We start from the raw sequence: 19,129 nt of genomic DNA, 5'->3' as shown, positions 1-19,129 counted from the left end.
TGAACCCTCTTCCAAAGTTCGTCCTTCGATAACGGCTACAGCAGAGCAGATAAACACTGACCAATCACCTCTCAGATATGCTCGTACGTCGAAAGATCAGAGAACATCGTAGGCCAAGAAAACAATAGAACATGCTGCAAGGCTTGTCGGCTAACGAATGCCATGTGCGCTGATTCTACTGGAAGAAACTATTTTGCAACCACTGACGGTAAGATAGCACATCCGACTGCAGTTCTTCATAAACGTATCGTCGTGCCGTGCATGTGCCTCTAATGATCTGCTATTATGACTGATGGCACCCCAAAATATTATGCCATGGTGACGAGCACGGTGACGTTCCGCAATAGTAGTCGGACTGGCTTTGTGTCCTCGACGCCTCTAGACTCACCTAGCGACTATTATTAGACAAGCAAAACTGAGGCTCATTGCTGAATGAACAGTTGAGCCATTATGATGTCCAAGTATCTCGCTAACAAAATCATCGCAGTCTTTCATGTCGATGGTTGGGCGTTAATGGCAGTCTTAGCAAAGTGTGGCTTGTGTGCAAGGAGCTTCCAGCCAAACGTCGAGAAACTGTTCTTCCAGATATTAGAGCATTCAAAATTCCCTATACATTAGGCTAAATGTCCACAGTAATCGACTGTAGGGCTGTTACCGCTTTTCTTCGTATGCGTTCATTTGTGGGTTCTGTAGTATATCTAAATGGACTTGGCCTTTTGAGTCTATGTACATTTTCTTCGTCGATCCATATACACCGAATTTTATGCAAATATTTATATGCGCTTCAGCAGTGAAACGACGCGAAGACCAACCAACTGTACGTAAGCCTGGAATTTGACACTTCGTAAAGCTTTCCGTTTGCCAGAGCTGTCTACGGTGCCTTCGTTCAGGCATCTCTTTATTCACTTGTGTCCACTGGAAGTCTAACGAAATTCTGGATTCTCTAAGTAGCAGAGTGTAGCGACTGTTGGTTCAACCTGGTAACTTGGAATGTTCTTGTTGCTATCATCAGCTTCTTGGAAGTTTTGATTAGTAAATCAATGTATGCCTCTAGGCCGTTTTTAGTGTGAAAGGTGAAATTGAATCGCACTATTCGTCAAAGACAAGGACATGTGTTTATACAATGAAGAAATCACATAAGGAAAAGCAATTATAAGCAGTTCAAAATTCAGCAAAAGTGTCATCAACTATGGGACGATGGAATGTTCAGAATTGCAGCAGTTATCAGGAAAGTTTATGATACCGTGCTAGAAAATACAAGTACTATACATGAAGGAAAAAATAAAGAAATAATATAAGATGAAGAAGTAACAAATTGAAACTGAATAAAGTCTTGATTAAATTAAGTAACGTGTTCGGAACCCGATTCTGTGAAATAAGAAATCGTAATTCAGTTACTTATCCTCTAGGCTGTCGGGACTTCGAAGAGTGAAACGAGGAAATGTAAGTTAAGCATCTGTGAAATAGTAAAATTAAATGTAGACTGTACATAAGCAAATTCAAAATTGCTTCAAATGCAGATTGTATTTAAAATCAAAGTTTAGTAAGACAAAATAATCAAGTGCATTCATGCCGACTTCTATCTTCTGCATTAATGATTTAGAATCATTAAATTTCCGTAGGAGTTCTTTCGTTTTGAATAAGATGTTTTTAAACCATTCGAAAAAAGAAAGATCATCACCCTTTCTTTCAGCTTTCCACCAGGCAATATTCTGAGGAGTTTCTTTATTCTTTGATCTCGGGAGAGAGGGGAAATCATTGTCATTATCTTTCAAAACAGGATTTTTTTTCTTTTTGCTTAGTGGCATCTTCGAAATTATGTTTTTTGTGCTTCTTCGGATGCACCGTTTATAAGGAGAAACGTCGTTTAGTCCACATAGCACGCAGACAGCTAGTAATTCAGATTTATTCCTTTTACAGGTATACGTTTCACGAGGAAGTGCGCGTTTGAGATACCTGTCTAAGTTAAACACTTTTCCCAGTGCTCCCGTACAACGTGCAACTTATGGCACTGAGTTATCCCTCCTAACGGGTCTATGCGACATAAAATAACCGTTCTAAACGTCATTATCTGACCATTCTTCAACTACCTTATTTCCCTTTTATTCAGTAACAACATATTGTTGGAGAAGATCGTCATTTTTGGCGAGCTTACGATTTAATTCGAAAAAACGATTCTTTGCTATTTTGAAATTAGTCCCTAACCCTTCCTTACTGTCCTTCTACAATAATTTCGTTTCATATCTGTTATTAACGAATTTTAAATCGTTTTCAAATTTATTAATAATTTCTTTATCTATTTTCGAAAATTCCTCATCACTAATACCAATTGCTTCAAGGTCCCATAATTTCTTTAAATCTTCCTCTTCTCCATTCGCAACAGCTAACTTGAAAACGGACGCATTTTTATTTTTTCGCTTTTCATCATTAGTAACGGAACTACAAAGCGATCATCCAAATAAGCTTTCACATACGAAAAGCGACTTTGTTATTTTTTCTACTGCGCCTGGAATGTTTTTTTTGGCAGAGATAATCGTCGCCTATCAATAAATGTATAGGAGAGCCACATAACGTATTCTAATTAGACAGCTCGTATTTCTTTAATTTGCTTTCGACATCTATGTTTTGTTTAGGTGGATAAATCATCGCAGGAGAAATTGTATCTGTAACCAACGCCTCAATGCATATATTTCGCTCGGGAATTTTCACGTTCTGTAATGTAATGCAACCTTGACGATGTCATAAATTTTTTGCTTAGCTTCAAGCGCGCCGAAAGAGTATACTAGCAATTTTTCCTTTCTTACAACTGGGGTTTTTTTTAATACGATATTAATTCTTTTGTAATAAATGTCCGTTGACTACCACTGTCAAAAAGACATAAAGCAATTTTTGACTTTAAATCGGATGATATTTTTACGCAACATGTTTGCAATACCACTTCATTAAATGAATCTGAGTTTTTAATCTCACATTGAGAAACGAAAATTACTATGCCATCACTTTCGTTTTTAGGAACTTCAGGGGGGTCTTTCTTTTGGTTTCATGCATATCGAAACATTATGAAACTTACTACCACATATTTTACAATGCTCATTTAGAAATTTACACTTTGCAGCAATATGGAATTTTCTAAAACATACAAAACACCTCCCTTCGTTCTTTAGTTTTTTACGCTTCTCAGGAATCGAAAGTGATTCACATATATTAGTATTATGTTCTGAACTGCTGCAAAAGAAACAGTTATTCTTAACACTAGTTGACAAAGCAGATGCTGAAGGAATATTACGCTTAAAATTTTGGTTTCTATATTTTTCTGGTTTTTCATGAGATATCTTTACGGAACTATTCAAATGCATCGTAACTTCACGTGATTCTACTTCTTTAATAAAGGATATTAGTTCATTAATGTCCCAGTCCGAACTTTTGGCGCGTTTTCTATTAAATTCCAAAGCAGTATCTGACGGAATCAGTTTAAGTAAAATTGGGCGCAATAAATGACCATAACTTCTAGATGCAACCCTTAAAGAGTTTAAATTACGAATCTGAATCTCACAGTTGTCATAGAGATCCCTCAAGCTCTTAAGTTAGAAGAATGTTTTACCGGATTCAAATTTAAAAGCTTATTCATATGGGCGTTAATAACGATATCGGCTCTACCAAACCGTTCTTTCAAAAGGACGATAGCAGAGCTATAATTTTCATTAGTTAATGAAAACCCAGATACAGCATTAGCTGCACTTCCTCCTAGCAGTTATTTTAAATAGCAAAATTTATCAACTGGGGTCAAATGCTCATTACTATCTATAGCATTTGAAAACTGGCTCCAAAACTCAAGCCATAAGCAAGAATCACTATAATATTTTTCTATTGTAAGCTTTGGAAGCTTCATAAAATTAGGTCCAGTATTATTACTAGGAACACTAATTTTAGTACTTCAAACACTAGAATCATGAGAATTAATTTGAGGGTTAGAGTTCAAATTTTTATCTAAATACCGAGTAATTCTATTTTTCCATTCAATAATTTTTCCATTGCAATCCTCAACAACTTCAATTTCGGATTCAATATCTTCAAGGGTTAAACGATTTTCGATTTCAGATTTAAGTTGCTTAAGACCATAATACTTTTCAATTAGCTGGTCTTTGAGAACATTTAACTGATCAATGTTTTGTTCATTCCGACATTTTCATTAAAATTTCTTCAATTTTTGTTAACAGTTTTGCAGTAGCGGTACGCAAAACTGCGAATTTCCGCTTCAATTTTTCAAGATTTTTCATTACTTTAAACTATATCAAAATAAATCAAGTTATAAATAAGCATGCGCTTACTTGCTAAATTTTTTCAGTCCTGTCGCGTAGGACCCATAATAATCCGCTTCAAATGCAGGTTAGTCATAATTTTACCGTGCAAAATACGGTTCAATAAAGTCACTTCAATATGTGAACATCATCAGCACACAAACTAAAACGATATACAAAATTTATTTACAAAATTTTAAGTTCTAAATTACTCTCAAACGAGATTTCAAATCATTGTTACCGACTCAGTCGGTTCTTGCTACAATTCTTTAGAATAGAGCGCAACTATAAGGTTGCCAAAAAGTACAAAGTCTAGTTATGCGCTTCAGCGCTACCTAACGGTGGTCACAACACACGTCATATGACTATACATAATTCTGGTGATGTAAATGGAACTAAAACTTAAGCAGCCAATAGTAATTGTACAGGAATATTAACTATCCAATCAAAATGCATTGAGAACCAAAACTAACTAAGTCTGATTTAAGATTTTTCCCTGAACATTACGCACTTGCCTTCAACTCTTTGGCCTAGCTGGACTGCCGTTTGTCTGCTGCTTCTTTCTTGCTACAAATTTATTTGAAATGTAAAACTTTTTGGAATAGGCACAATAAATGTGCCAACTTGTTTGTGGCCACAACATATTTGGTGAAATAAAAAAGAAAGATTTAGTCTGCCTTCGCCTTCATTTTCCTATTCATTATGGATCAACTCTTCTACGCCATCAAAATTCTGCTCGTCATTACTTCCAAATTTGTTTTTATCACACACATATATATATATATTGAAATTCAGCAATAAAATTTTTAAGAAATTTAAAATGATTTAATAGCCGTAATGAATTCTTTAATCTGCGTTTTCTCAGTTTGTATTTTCTCGATAATCCTGTATAAGTTCATTCATAAATTCTGTATTGTTAGATCATATCTGTATAAGTCTTAAAACTTATGTAGATTTGAACTAAATTATTTAATATTTTTACTGCTTGTTTAAAATTATATACTTAATCGAAAAAAGATGGGTTTTGCAAAACACCGAAAAGAAAAATTATTGGAAGTGAAAATGTGAGTGAGATCATATTTTTTCAAAATTTTACACAAAAATATACTTTTATTTTCTTCTCAGACACTAATTCAATTGCAAAATCGAGTTATTAAAAACACTCTAATAAATACAATAAAAATTTGAGGGAAAAACATTGAAAATTGTAGGAGAAGAAAATCATTTTAATTGTTAAATTTTTCTTCAGAAAATTTTAAATAAATAAACAATACTGACCAAAATGTTTTTTCAGCTTAAATTCATTTTCTCTTACAAAACCATTTAATAATATTCATAAAAAGTAGATCAAAGTTCTTAAAACATTTTTTAAAAGATACCGTGTTCCCTTAACAGAATATTAACTATTAATAGGGGTACCGGAAAGTGATGCCGCTTTCTTACATTAAATTCAAACGAATAAATTTGTAACAAGTTTTTTTAGTCAATAGTATAATCACCTTCGTTATCAGCAACCTTTCGCCATCTAGTATGCCGATTTCAATCCCAGACCGATAGAAATCAATTGGTTTTTGAGTAAAATATCTCGAGATGGCATTTTGGACATCATCCAAATTTTCAAATTTTTTGTTACTAAGAAAATGTTGTAGGAATCGGAATAAATGGAATTCCGAGGGTGCGATATCGGGCGAATATGGTGGGCGATTCAGTACCTTCCATCCCAATTCCTTATATTTTTTCATTGTTCGTCTTGCACAATGCGGTCTTGCATTGTCGTGTTGCAGAATGATGCCTTTTCCGCTGACAATCGCCAGATAGTTTTCGATTAAAGATTGGTTCACTAGATCCAATTGTTTACAATAAAGGTCTACATTAACAGTTTTTCCAGGTTTCAGCAATTCAAAATGAACAATTCTGCCAATACTCCATCAAACACCCAGAAGCGCCTTTTCGAGATGTAAGCCCTTTGTAACCCCCTATTAAAACCGCCTTTTGAGTTTTGGATTATCATATAGGACTTATGTTTTTGTCTTCACTAATCAAACGATCAAAAAACAGTTCTGTATGGTGCCGTTGAAGCAATACGTTGCATGTGATGGATAGGTTGGCTTTGTTCTTTTCGGACAGATTATGGGGGACTCAAACCCCTGCTTTGCTTATTTTTCCATTCTGCTTTAAATGTTCTTGGATGGTCGACCAAGGTTGGTTAAGAGTGTTTGACATGGATTTGCTTCCACTTCTGCCCTTAGCATGTTGTTGTCGACATGCGCCGAAACGACATTACTTTCCGGTCCCCCTATTATTTTGTTTTAGTTGCAAATTAACTTCCTGCGGGGAAGAATTTCTTATGGTTTGGCAAAACGGAATATAACCGAGTTGTCTGTGATCCCAAGTTGTGGTTTTTCTTTATACAATTATTTTTCACATGTAATTTTTAAAGAAAGTAGAATGGGGGCGTGATAGAATATTATTTTAAAATTTGTAATAAATTTGTTTAATGATTCCTTTTCCAGTCTTCTATGATAGCCCTCTGTGTAATTCAGCAAAACAGGGCTATTTTCCATAAATTTTTAAAGGAAATTTTTCTGTTTTTAAAGTAAAATTTCCTGTTCAGAAAACTTATGTATTCCGTTTTTTAGATGTGCGTGCAGAAATGTTTTTTTGAATTTTCCTTGAAGGAATTAAACTGCACGATGAGCTTCATTCTTTACCCGACAGAAACAAGAATATGTTCTGATGGTAAGTAAATGTGATGGCATTACTGAAAATATGTTTTCTATTTTTATTTGCATAAAAATTGCCAGAAAGTTACATTTTAAAATTTCATCAAATGTACAGTCTAATTTTCTGACAATATCGTTGGTATTAAAGGTAAAAAAATCCTTAGTTTTTCTCGAATTTCAATAATAAAACTTTGTTTAATATCTCGAATTTTTCGAATTTCGAAAATTTAGAATCCTTTGCATGAGAATCAGAACAATATCGAGAAAACTTTTTTTAAGATAAAAAGCTTTTAATTGAAATTAATTTAAAATCTGCATTAAATGAAAAAAATTGAATTCTTTAAAATTATGCGTACACTTTATGTTAAAATACAGACTGTACTTGAACATTTTAGCTTCCCAGTCGCTCTAAAATCCCAATCGCTCTTTAAAAAGGGGGAGTATATAAGGTATTCCCTAGCGTGCCTTCGTGGTGTAGTGGTCTGCATGCTGGGCCGGTATTCCAGAGGTCCGTGGTTCGGTGGTTCATCTCTCCGGCTTTTCCAATTAACCTAATGTCTCTACATTTTTTCAAACTGTTACTGAACATGTATTTTCAACTTTGAGGTTTCTCAAAATAAAGTACACAACTTTATGAAAACTCTTTCCTGCCAATTTCAAATTTCACATTTTATCAAGTTCTTGTAGATCAGATTTCCAAATTTATAAAATATGCTTTACGTTTTAATAAATTGAATAAAAAAAGTTCTAAACCATTATACCCAAAATTTGTAAAGAAGTTAGCAATTACTTTGAAACGTTCAGTTACGAGTGCTTCTGGATTACGAAACACATTTTGTGAACAAGAAAGATCTCGAATAATGAACAGCGTCTCTAATAACAAATAAGAAAATTGGCTACAAATGATTTTATGCTGCCTGCTCTCAGACAAAATCAACTCTCAGAGACGTTTCGATATAACTTGCTTAACTAGTAATTACTGCATCATCCGTACACATTTCAGAAAACAGCACCACTCCGAAAACCTAAGATCAAATTAGAATTTATATTCAAACGACATTTGGATGCTAAATAATATGAGTGACATTTTGAATGATATGTGGAAAAATTACCTTTACATTTCTGAGCATGGCCTTTATGGTTTCTGAAATAATAATTTGTAACATTTGGTTTGGTTTATTTTTATTTCATTGAACGGAGTAAAGAAAGTACTATAATCGTGAAAAATTTTGTATATCATGTTTCAGCAAAAAATAGGCATTTTGACGGCTCTCGAATCCATTTGAACGATGTGTTTGAGTGACATCTCTACATATGGACAAAATAAAGGACACTTTTTTCCCAATAGGATGGATTTAAAATGGATTCAGAAGGGACATTTTTGTGACGTTTGTACGTACATATGTATGTATGTATCTCACTCAAAAATGAGTAGCCGTAGAACCTTGAAATTTTGTATACTATGGGACTGCTATAATATCTAGTTGTACATTTCCATTTTTTTACTGAAATGGGCCACACAAAACATATATATGTATAATCAAAAGTAAAGTTCGGAACGAAAATTAATAAAATTATGTTCCAGAAATATGAAAGTCTAACATTTTCTCGCCGGGTAAAAGTTACTAAACTGAATAAACGAAAATGAAGAAAACTTTCAAAAACGGAATCATTAAATGAAATTTAAAATGAAAAATGAATTTTTTTTAAAGAATTACAAAACATGATACATAATAAAAATACCAAAATAATTTTTATTAATCTTCTGTTCTGTTTAACGCTTTAAACAGAACTTTTCAAGGGAAAAGTATTTTTAAGACTTAAACCAAGTTGATTAATGAGTTCTGAATACATGTTTCATTCCTCTGAATCATTTGAGACTTAAAACCTGTTTTCATACTAAACCTTCATTTTAAAACAAATTTCTAATCGGTCTCAAATATTCAGATCTTTTCCCTACATGCATTCGTACTCAAAGTAAACAAAAATAGAAATTATATACGAATGTTTAAAAATAGTACAAAAACCTACCTAAATATAGGCAAAAGCAATCTAATTACACACAAATTAAAACAAATAGGAAAATTCTAAAACAAAAATTAATGAATCAATTTGTTATTCATACTTGAAAAATAAATTGTTTAGTCGAATTATATATAACCTAATGCAAGGACTGGCTCAATTACTCCATAATTTATCTTTTTGTGAACTTTAATTTATGCCAAAAGAGAATCAATAAAATCTACTGCTTGAGAGGTTTAATTAATGATGAAAACATTTAATGAAAAATATGAAAAACATAACTTTCCTTATGCCTCCATTCAAGCAAAATGCGTCAAATGCTTAAAAGAATGTATATCTACACTGAAGTGACAAAAGTCATGGGATACCTCCTAATATTTTGTCGGTCCTCCTTTTGCCCGGCGAAGTGCAGCAACTCGACGTGGCATGGACTCAACAAGTCGTTGGAAGTCCCCTGCAGGAATATTGAGCCGTGCTGCCTCTATAGACGTCCATAATTGTGAAAGTGTTGACCGTGCAGGGTTTTGGGCACGAACTGACCTCTCGATGATGTCCCATACATGTTCGATGGGATTCATGTGGGGCGATCTAGGTGGACAGATCATTCGCTGGAATTGTCCAGAATGTTCTTCTAATCAATCGCGAACAATAGTGGCCCGGTGACATAGCGCATTGTCATCCATAAAAATCCCATCGTTGTTTGAGTACCTGAAGTCCATGAATGGCTGTATGATCTCCAAGTAGCTGAAGGTATCCATTTCCAGTCAATGATATCGGTTCAGTTGCACCAGAGGACCGAGTCCATGCCATGTAAAAACAGCCCAGACCATTATGGAACCACCACCAGCTTGAACAGTGCCTTGTTGACAACTTGGGGCCATGGCTTCGTGGGGCCTGCGCCACACTCGAACCCTACCATCAGCTCTTACCAACTGAAATCGTGACTCATCTGACCAAGCTACGGTTTTCCATTCGTTTAGGGACAAACCGATATGCTCACGAGCCCACGAGAGTCGCTGCAGGCGATGTCTTGCTGTCAGTAAAGGGACTCGAATCGGTCTTCTGCTGGCATAGCCCAAGGAAGACAAATTTCGCCGCACTGTCCTATCGGACACGTCGCTAGTACGTCCCACACTGATTTCTGCAGTTATTTGACGCAGTGTTGCTTGTCTGTGAACATTAACAACTCTACGCAGACGTCGCTGGTCTCGGTCGTTAAGTGCAGGTGGTCGGCCACTGCGCTGTCCATGGTGGGATGTTATACCTGAAATTAGATACTCTCGGCACACTCTTGACACTGTGGATCTCGGAATGTTGAATTCCTTCATTATCCGAAATGGAATGACCCATGCGTCTAGCTCCAACTACCATTCCGCGTTCAAAGTCTGTTAATTCTCGTCGTGCGGCCATAATCACGTCAAAGCCTCTTCACATGAATAACTTGAACAGAAATAAAAGCCCTGCCAAAGCACTTCGCATTTGTATATTTTCTACGCGATACTACTGCCATCTGTATATTTGCATATTGCTATTCAGTGTATATCTATCTATCTATCTGTCTATATATATATATATATATATATACCCACCCTCTCACTCGGTTCGGTGAGCTCTGCCTATATCCTGGTTAAGGTTTTATGCCTTTAGTTAATATGCATAGACTTACCAAAACTTTAAACGTGTGTGTGACTGTAAGCTTAACGTGACGGTTATTTGTTTGCATTTGAAACTTTTAGAGTAAAGTGAGTTAAGTCAGTTGGTGCACCAAATTCAGTGTCTTTACTAATGGGGCCAAAAGTGAACTTTAGAACTTCGAGCACCAACTGCTTTGTCTTTCTTCCCTTTGGCCGAATTGCATTTTTCTGACTAGAAACTCTGATTTTAATTGAAAAAATTATCTTTTTCAATTGCTTTTGACTATATTTGGTGTTTCATTGGAGAAGTATATCTCTAGTGAAATTCGAGGAAATAAGTTTAAATGAAATGCAGAAAAAAAAAAAAACTAAATAAATAAATAAATAAATAAATGTGTGCAATTTAACAGATCGTACAAGGAAGTCACGTATACCACATCAGATTTTTTAAATATGGCAAAGTATAATAGATCTATAAGCTTAAAGGTAGGAATGCTTTCTTGGAGGGCTTTCTGAGGGAACCTGTCATATATCCTCGTTATCATCTGCATGCGAGAAACGTCAATGCGACCAGCCCGCTCGCCTGGAATCGAATCGAACAGAACTTGCCTGGAATCGAATCGAACTAGCCAGCGAACTACGACTGATCGATGCCTTTACAGCTCCTCCGCTGATGGGCTACAATAATTTGTGGAGAAAGCTATGAATTAAGTCGCTATGAATGCTGATTGTTTTCTGCTCTTTTCCATATGTAATTTTCAAACCTTAATTATTAAATAACAGTATATTTTAATGTAATGTTATTAACATTCTTCAGTTGTTAGTAATAAAATATGTAAAAAATTTGAGTTATAAAAAAGAACTTTTCCCATATGACAGAGAATATTATTATTACTAAAATTTCATCTTTACTCGTTTACTGCATTTAACTAAAACAATGTAAATTAAGAAGTGTTTTTAAGCATTTGTTTTATATTTTATAGCCTGTAAATGATAGAGAAAATCATTGCCATTGAATGTAGAAAATTTATTTCATTCAATCAGTGTAGCAGAGGTCATCGAAAGACAAAAAACTAGCTACTATACTGAAAATTGATTTTTTTAAAATCCAGTGACGTTTGACAAACTATTTAGGGAATTAAGAAAATTTTTCATTTGAAAATTGTTTCTTGATCTGCTCGCAAATGGAACTGCTAAACAAACCTACAGGAAAATAATTCAAAGCTAAATAAATGAATACATTTGCAGATCTTAAAAATAACTCTTGATGAATATTGTACTATCATTCTACCTATGTGAAACATTTCAAGGAAATAGGAACCATAGAAGGTGGTCAAAAATTAATTTCAAGGGTTGATTAAACAAACAAACAGAGAAGTCAAAATGAATAAAATAGTTTTAAAATACAATTCTAGTGACAACATATTTTAGCAGACTAGTTATGCTTATGCTATAGAATTAATACACATGATTTTTGCTAGGAGAAGGCTTATCATAAGTTTCAAAAATAAATAAAATACTATATTTGGAATAAATGAACAATATTTCAAATTTTCGAATGTTCAATTTAAACAGTATTAAATGAAATTAAATAACATTAAACTATAATTGCAATAGATTTTGACTTGCATCTTCTGAAACATACTGTGGCTCCTAAATTCCATAACATAAGAACACTTTTTATGTAAATATGATGTTCTTTAATGTAAAAATATACTGTCAGCAGAAAAATATTTTTAACTAAAATTAAGAGAAGGTAATCATTTTAAGGATTTTCACGTCAATATGTTGCAGGAATATTAATCATAAAAATTTAAATTTCAAGATACAAATACTAAAAAACAGACTGGTTAATTTGTAGACTCATTAAGTTTTTCGATGCAGGAGTAGAGAAAAAATGATCAATACTCTCGTGAAGACTCGAACCTGGACCTCTCGAATACACACCGAATGTACTACCGTTTTACCACGAAGGCATGATGGAAAGGGGAAGAAAATACCTTATATACTCCCTCTTTTAAAGGGTACCTGGGGATTGGGTGTCCATTGCCAAATCCTGGTAGTGACGAATTATTGTCCACCACATTTTAGTTCGAGCGCTATTTGTAGAGTCATTAGAGTTTTTTTTTTTATACTGGAGTAGTGAAAAAATGAGCAGTGCCCTCACCGGTACTACTCGAACTTAGACCTCTCGAATACGTGCCGAGTGTGCTACCGTTACACCACGAAGGCATGCTGGAAGGAGGGAGAAAATACCTTATAAATTAATTATAAATCATGTGAGATATATTTGTGTGAAGAGGAATGCTTTCGAGAAAAACTTTCTAAGGAAATTAATTTGTACTGATGTCACACAAGGGCTCAGTCCACCAGGTACCAAACTGTGCAGAATCTTTAAATATCAAAATGAATAACTTTGTTTAGACTTTTACAATCAATCTGAGTAAACTCTCATAAAATTCGCTTAGTAAAAATAAATAAAAAGTTATCTAAATAAGTAAATTTGATTCTCGAATACCTTCACAACATATGCATTAAAAGATATGACATGTATAGGTAAAGGTATGAAATTATTTTATATTTGCCTTATTAACACATATTGATTTAAGTAGACAGCATAAAAATTAATATCTTAAAAAACTTTCTCTAATTAGCTGACTAAATGAACTTTAATCCTTTTTTATTGTAATTGCTTTCATAAAATTCTTTGCTTGGATTTTAAATACAAATAACCGGAAGCACAAATCCAGAGTTAATATTTGATGAAATAAAACGCTTGAACAGCTTTTTCTGAAACCTTCTAAGCAATTTACAACAGTAAAGAGTGCCGAAACTTTTATTGTTGAATAGTTATGCATAATATGAGGAAAATGAGAACCAGGAAAATGAAAAATCAACCCTTGCGTTACATGTGTTTGCGAAACGTTACATTCATAAAATTCAGAATATAGATTTATCGAAATCTAATATTAAAATTAATTATCATAATATTAAACAGATATAAATAACAATATAATTAAATATAAGTATTTAGAAAAAAAATTTCTGTCTTAATTCTAGCAAAGAATTAAATTTAAAACCTTTACGGTAACTGTAGACAATAGGCAAGATTAACAAAATCCATTACTATCACTGATCACATTTTTCTTGATATGTGAATGCAACGTATTTATAGATCTTCTTTATAATAAAAAAATTGATGTGGCCAAGAAATGGCATTCTTATACGGCTTATTAAGTTATACACATTTTTGCTGCACTTCATTTAAATTTATTTCCTCGAAATATTCTAACTTAATAAACGTATCCCTCAAAGCAAGTTGAAAGTGACATCAAAAATTGCAAATTTTTAAATTAAATATCATGGTTAATTTTTGTCACACGAGATTCAAACTTCTTATAATTTTATTTTGTAGAATTTTACCAAAAGTAACTATAGGAACCGGGAGAGGCATTAAAAGCTAGATTTTGCTATTTGCCGAAAATTATTTTTTAATTTCACATTTCAAGCACATGAATATATTCATCATTTAAAATACTTCTGCAGTTGGAGGTATATGACTACCACCAACGATTACAAAAATAAAGGCCGACAAACTTTTAATACTACTGAACAACTAGATATTATAACAGTCCCATGAATACAATTTCAACGTTCTATGGCTAATCGCTTTTGATTTATGCGAGAAAAATACGTACGTACGTAAGTACAGACATCATGGCAATATTCCCTTTCGAATCCAATTTACAATTCCATTTTTGGAGAAAAAAGGTATTCCATACGTACAGATGTTATGCAAAAAAATCTTCCAAATAGATTTGGGAATGATTAAAAGGGATATTTCCGTCGAAATATGATACTCTAAATTTTTCGCGATTACAATAGTTTTTTTACTTCGTACAAGGAAGTAAAAAGCACAAAAATCATTGCGCGTGTGCCTGTTTCCAATTGTATGTAATTTGAAATTTTTTTTCAATGAAATTATTGTATCTGTACAATACTTCTGTTAACAAGTATTCAGTTTTAATTTTCATTACGTTATATCACAGTAAGAATTGATTGTTTAACGCTGAAATTCATTGCCTGGTGTGACACTGAAAGTCCAAGATATAAACATTTTATAGAAATATGCTTTCAGAATATCATTTTGAATTTCTTGTAAGTAAAATCTTACATAAGACACATTTGCTATTTATCTGTTGCAAGACAGTTTAAAAAGGCTAGTTTTGACCATCGCTATAATGGACCCTCGCATCCTTAAGAAAACGGACGTTATAATGGTGATCGCTATAAAGGTTTGGTTTGGTTTATTTAATTATGGCAAAGTACACTAGGGCTATCTGCCTATGGGGAGGGATGCCTTCGTGGAGGACTTTCTAAGGAAAACTGGCTCATATACACGTTACACATGGCGAAAACTACGAAAACGCCCATGCAACCAACCCGTTCGTGGGATTCGAGCCTCGGACCGAACTACCAGTGTTCCGCTGGTGGGCCGCTATAAAGAAAAGAGATTTAATACACTCTTGTTAACTGCCGACTTTTGCACAGATGATTGTTAAGGAATTTAATGAGGGTGAACGTATTTATTACTTCATAATGTATTTAAGATATTAGCTAAACTAGGGTTCCTTACACGTTTTGGTGTGGGGACCCTCTAATACTTACGGAACTTTTGGGGGACCCCATTAGCATTGAGCAAATCGGACACACACGTGAGTGAAACTATCAGTTCCTTTACTCCGTACTGTAATATACTATTGCAGTTTTAGGTCATTGACTTTAATTTTTAAAGTAAAATGAACGTTTCTATTATAAAAAAAATGCGTCGAAATGTTTCCGTTTTTACTTTGTCTGTATTGCCTTATCTTTATCTATTTTCAGATACATTATGTAAAAGTATTCCGTAAATGTAAAATTATTGTAATAAGTAAGTGTAAAATTATTGTAATAAGTAAGTGTAAAATTATTGTAATAAGTGTAAGAAGTACTGCTAAAATTTTTGGCGACCCCCTACTGCAGGTCCCGTGACCTTAATTGGGGTCGCGATCCACAGTTTAAGAAACTCTGGGGTAAACAAAATATATTTTCTAGCCACTTTTGCCAGCACTCATCTTACATTAATCCACATATTTACAGAATTTTGCGCTGAATTTTATTTAGGATCGCTTACCTTTAAAGCATAGCGAGTGCCAATAAATTTTTAATTTTGCGAAAATCATTCAGAAAACCTTACCTACTTATCAGAAAATCTATTCATTTCCATTTCTCTTTAAGTAACGATATCTTACTATGATGGTTTTCATTAGCATTTATTGTGATCCTTACAATTACCTAATATTTATTTATCAGGAATGAACACACTAATGAAATGAAGTTAAAAAGGGTCTGAAAATCATCAGCTAGAATTTATGTTAATTATTTGTATTAATTTTCGTGCCCTTTGGAATTAAATTGTTACATTATTTTTGCTTATTTCAGAGGAAATGATGAGTGCTGATTTCGATCCGGAAGAGCTTGATAAACTTTATAAATGTATTGAGAAGTGTAAAGATAATTGTTTGTATGTATTACATTTTGTCCTCTCTTTAATTGTATATGCTTTTGTATAAAAATATATATGAAAAACTGAGCTAAGTTTTTTTCTATGGATTTTTTCAAAAACCTTTAAATTTAAACTTTACTTTTCTTTAGAAATGTGCATTTTGAAATGCAGGATGAATCTCATTCTACTAATTCTTGATTCTGTTAAAGCGTAGTTAATTTATTCCGGCTTTTTCTTTAATTGCAACACAAATATGACAACGTTTTTAGAAAAAGTTATCGTATTTTCTATATACAGTATATTACTTCGATTTTTAAACATTTCGCTTTGCTATTCATAAAAATTGAATATTGAATAATTCTAGCAAAGTTTTAAATTCTTATTTATAATGTATTTTTAAATACTAATTAAATTTAATATTTCAAAATTTTTATTTTTATTAGATGCGTTCACGATATTTAAATTGATATATTCAGATGAAATAAAATAATAAAAAGCTATAAAATTAATCTTGTGCACACTCCGAATTGTTAACATTCCGTTCTCATTCCAAAAGTAACGGTGAAAAGTTATGAGTAAGGATGATCATGTGTAAAAACGGACGGACGTATCACGAAGTTGCATCAAAGTCTATAACTAACAAGATGCGATGAGAATATTTCGGGAGTTCGCTGCGCGGTCAAAAACTATCAAATTTATCGCAACAGCACTGCAACTTCTCTGCGGCGCTTTGTTAAGACATGCGCTACTAGGGTTACGGAAATACACTTTCAATAGCTCTTTTAACTTATCACGCAATTAAAAGCAGTTAACTAAGGTACATAGTCGTACATTTGTCAGTACAAGTGTCAGCTATGGATAAGCAATGACTCTTGGAGTAACCGAACAACAAAAGATGTATGTAGGGTTATTTTTTTACTTGCTGCAAATTTTCATAAATAATTATGTTATTTTTTTTTTAATTTTATGCCTTTTTTGGTGCTTTGTATTGTTTTTATTCATTTATTTATTTGATGTTTCATGTATTTTTGTGTAATAATTTTATTATATATTGTCGTTTAATTGAACTTGTGGTCAGCTATTATGATTGCAAGTATTTATTTCGGGCACTATTTTAAATGTCTTAGAATTCTGAATTGACCGAAGTTTGAATTAAAAGTTAATTCAGAACCTCAGATAAGGAAAGAAAATCTCTTGTCTTGTCGAAATACACTCTCGTTAGCTCCCGTCGAAACATTTTCACGGTCTTTGTGAAATGGTTTGCTCCAGGTTGTCGACTGTTTATAATTTTTCACCAAATTGGTGATATTTTAGATATTCCTTGAAAACGAATGTTTTAATTTCAAACGATTTTTTCTCAAAGTTTCCGGAAATTTTTAAACACTTCGGATTATTACACTATTAAAATATTAAAAATATGACTATACTTGAGCAGTCTGTGTATTCGGTTAGCTGAATATTTCAGTTACGAATTGTGTTACTATTTTAGACTTTACCTTATAGATAGGTAATTTTGTGAATTCTGGTAATCTGCGGTAACCTTAGCGTATAAAGGATAATTTTCTTAACTTAAATGTTTCTCTTTGAGCTATTTACAAATGTTTACTTTTTTTGGTAAAGCTGGAATTCCAAACTGTGATTTTCATTAGTAAAGTGGAATACATATAAAAGAGATCTCTATAAATCAGTAATGAAAATTAATATTTACAGCCTAAATATCTGCTGAATTATGTAAACTAATTTTTCATTGTTCATATATTGGTTTAAATTAAAATCTTTTTAGAAAAATTATCTGTACATTACTCAATTTTTATATAAATTAAACTGATAAAAATTTTGAAACACCTAAATGAAGTAAAACAAATTTAATTTTACATATCCTAGAAAGCTCCAATCCATATAATTCGACATCCTAGAATGTGGCATGACTCGAGCTCTTACGTACTACATTTTAAATGCAGATTATAGCTATATTTTATGAGAAAAAATGGACTGAAAATATTTTATATTATTTTGTTCATATGTTACTTTATTTCAGAAAAACGAAACGCTATTTGGAAGTTCAAGAAAGATATGAGAGAGAATTTGTAAGCATATTTACTGATATTAAGTTTTTTTTTAATTTATAAAAAATTTGTAGCAAAGGATGCAAAGCTTCATATTTACTGCATTAATATTTTTATCTGCAAGTGAAAGGATGTTTAAAAACAAGTGTTTGGTTAATATTCATTTTAAGCATTTTTATAATAAATTTCGATGCAGTTGTTTTCAGAAACTGATTTCGTTTCGATTATATACCATGTTAGTTTCGAAGTAAAGTTGTTAAATTATATAAAATATAAGTTTCTGACATATTTAAAAGGCTTACAAAAGAATCAAGGCATATTCTCATTGTGTGACTATGCTATGGGTATAAGCACTGCTATATTTCCGCATATGTCTACCTTAGATTCTTCTCTTTTCATAGACATTTCAATAGAAATAAAGAGGAATTATTACCGATTGTACCTCTAAAAAATTTGACGGAATAAAAATCTTATCTCTACATATTTCAGCCAGTTTAGGCCCTGTTCAACTACTAATCTTTTGATTGTTTTAATTAACCTCCTTTTTTATCTCCCCATTCCGCTTCTCCTAACATAGTTTCTCGGTTACAGCCGAAAACATCGCGGCAAAAACATAGCGGACGATAACGTCGCGGAGAAAACAACGCAAGGCGAAAACGTCGTGCTACAAAACATCATGGAAGAAATCATCGCAAAGAGAAAACATCGCAGTTCTAAAACATCGTGGTACAAAACATCGTCGTCGAAAATAAAGCGGTTCAAAAACTTCGCAATTTAAAAACATCGTCGTCGAAAATATCGTGGTAAAAAATAAAGTATCTACAAATCATCGCTTGACGAT

General features: G+C 32.9%; 1 protein-coding gene across 7 annotated transcripts in view; it reads left to right on the top strand.

The window, feature by feature from the left end:
* Nucleotides 1–19,129, top strand: part of LOC118194156 (epithelial sodium channel subunit alpha-like) — a 120,687-nt gene that overhangs the window by 85,841 nt on the left and 15,717 nt on the right. For all 7 annotated transcript variants that reach the window (XM_035365351.2, XM_035365349.2, XM_035365353.2 and 4 more), the window contains 3 exons: nt 6,938–7,037; nt 16,159–16,240; nt 18,261–18,309. In XM_035365351.2, the coding sequence (XP_035221242.1) occupies nt 6,938–7,037; nt 16,159–16,240; nt 18,261–18,309 (231 nt within the window). The remainder of the gene's footprint in view (nt 1–6,937; nt 7,038–16,158; nt 16,241–18,260; nt 18,310–19,129) is intronic.

Source organism: Stegodyphus dumicola, chromosome 6 (genome assembly GCF_044657685.1).
Source record: "Stegodyphus dumicola isolate Sdum_Otavi_A_Nest chromosome 6, ASM4465768v1".
NCBI classification, from domain to species: Eukaryota; Metazoa; Arthropoda; class Arachnida; order Araneae; family Eresidae; genus Stegodyphus; species Stegodyphus dumicola.
This window is presented reverse-complemented; position numbering and strand designations above follow the sequence as displayed.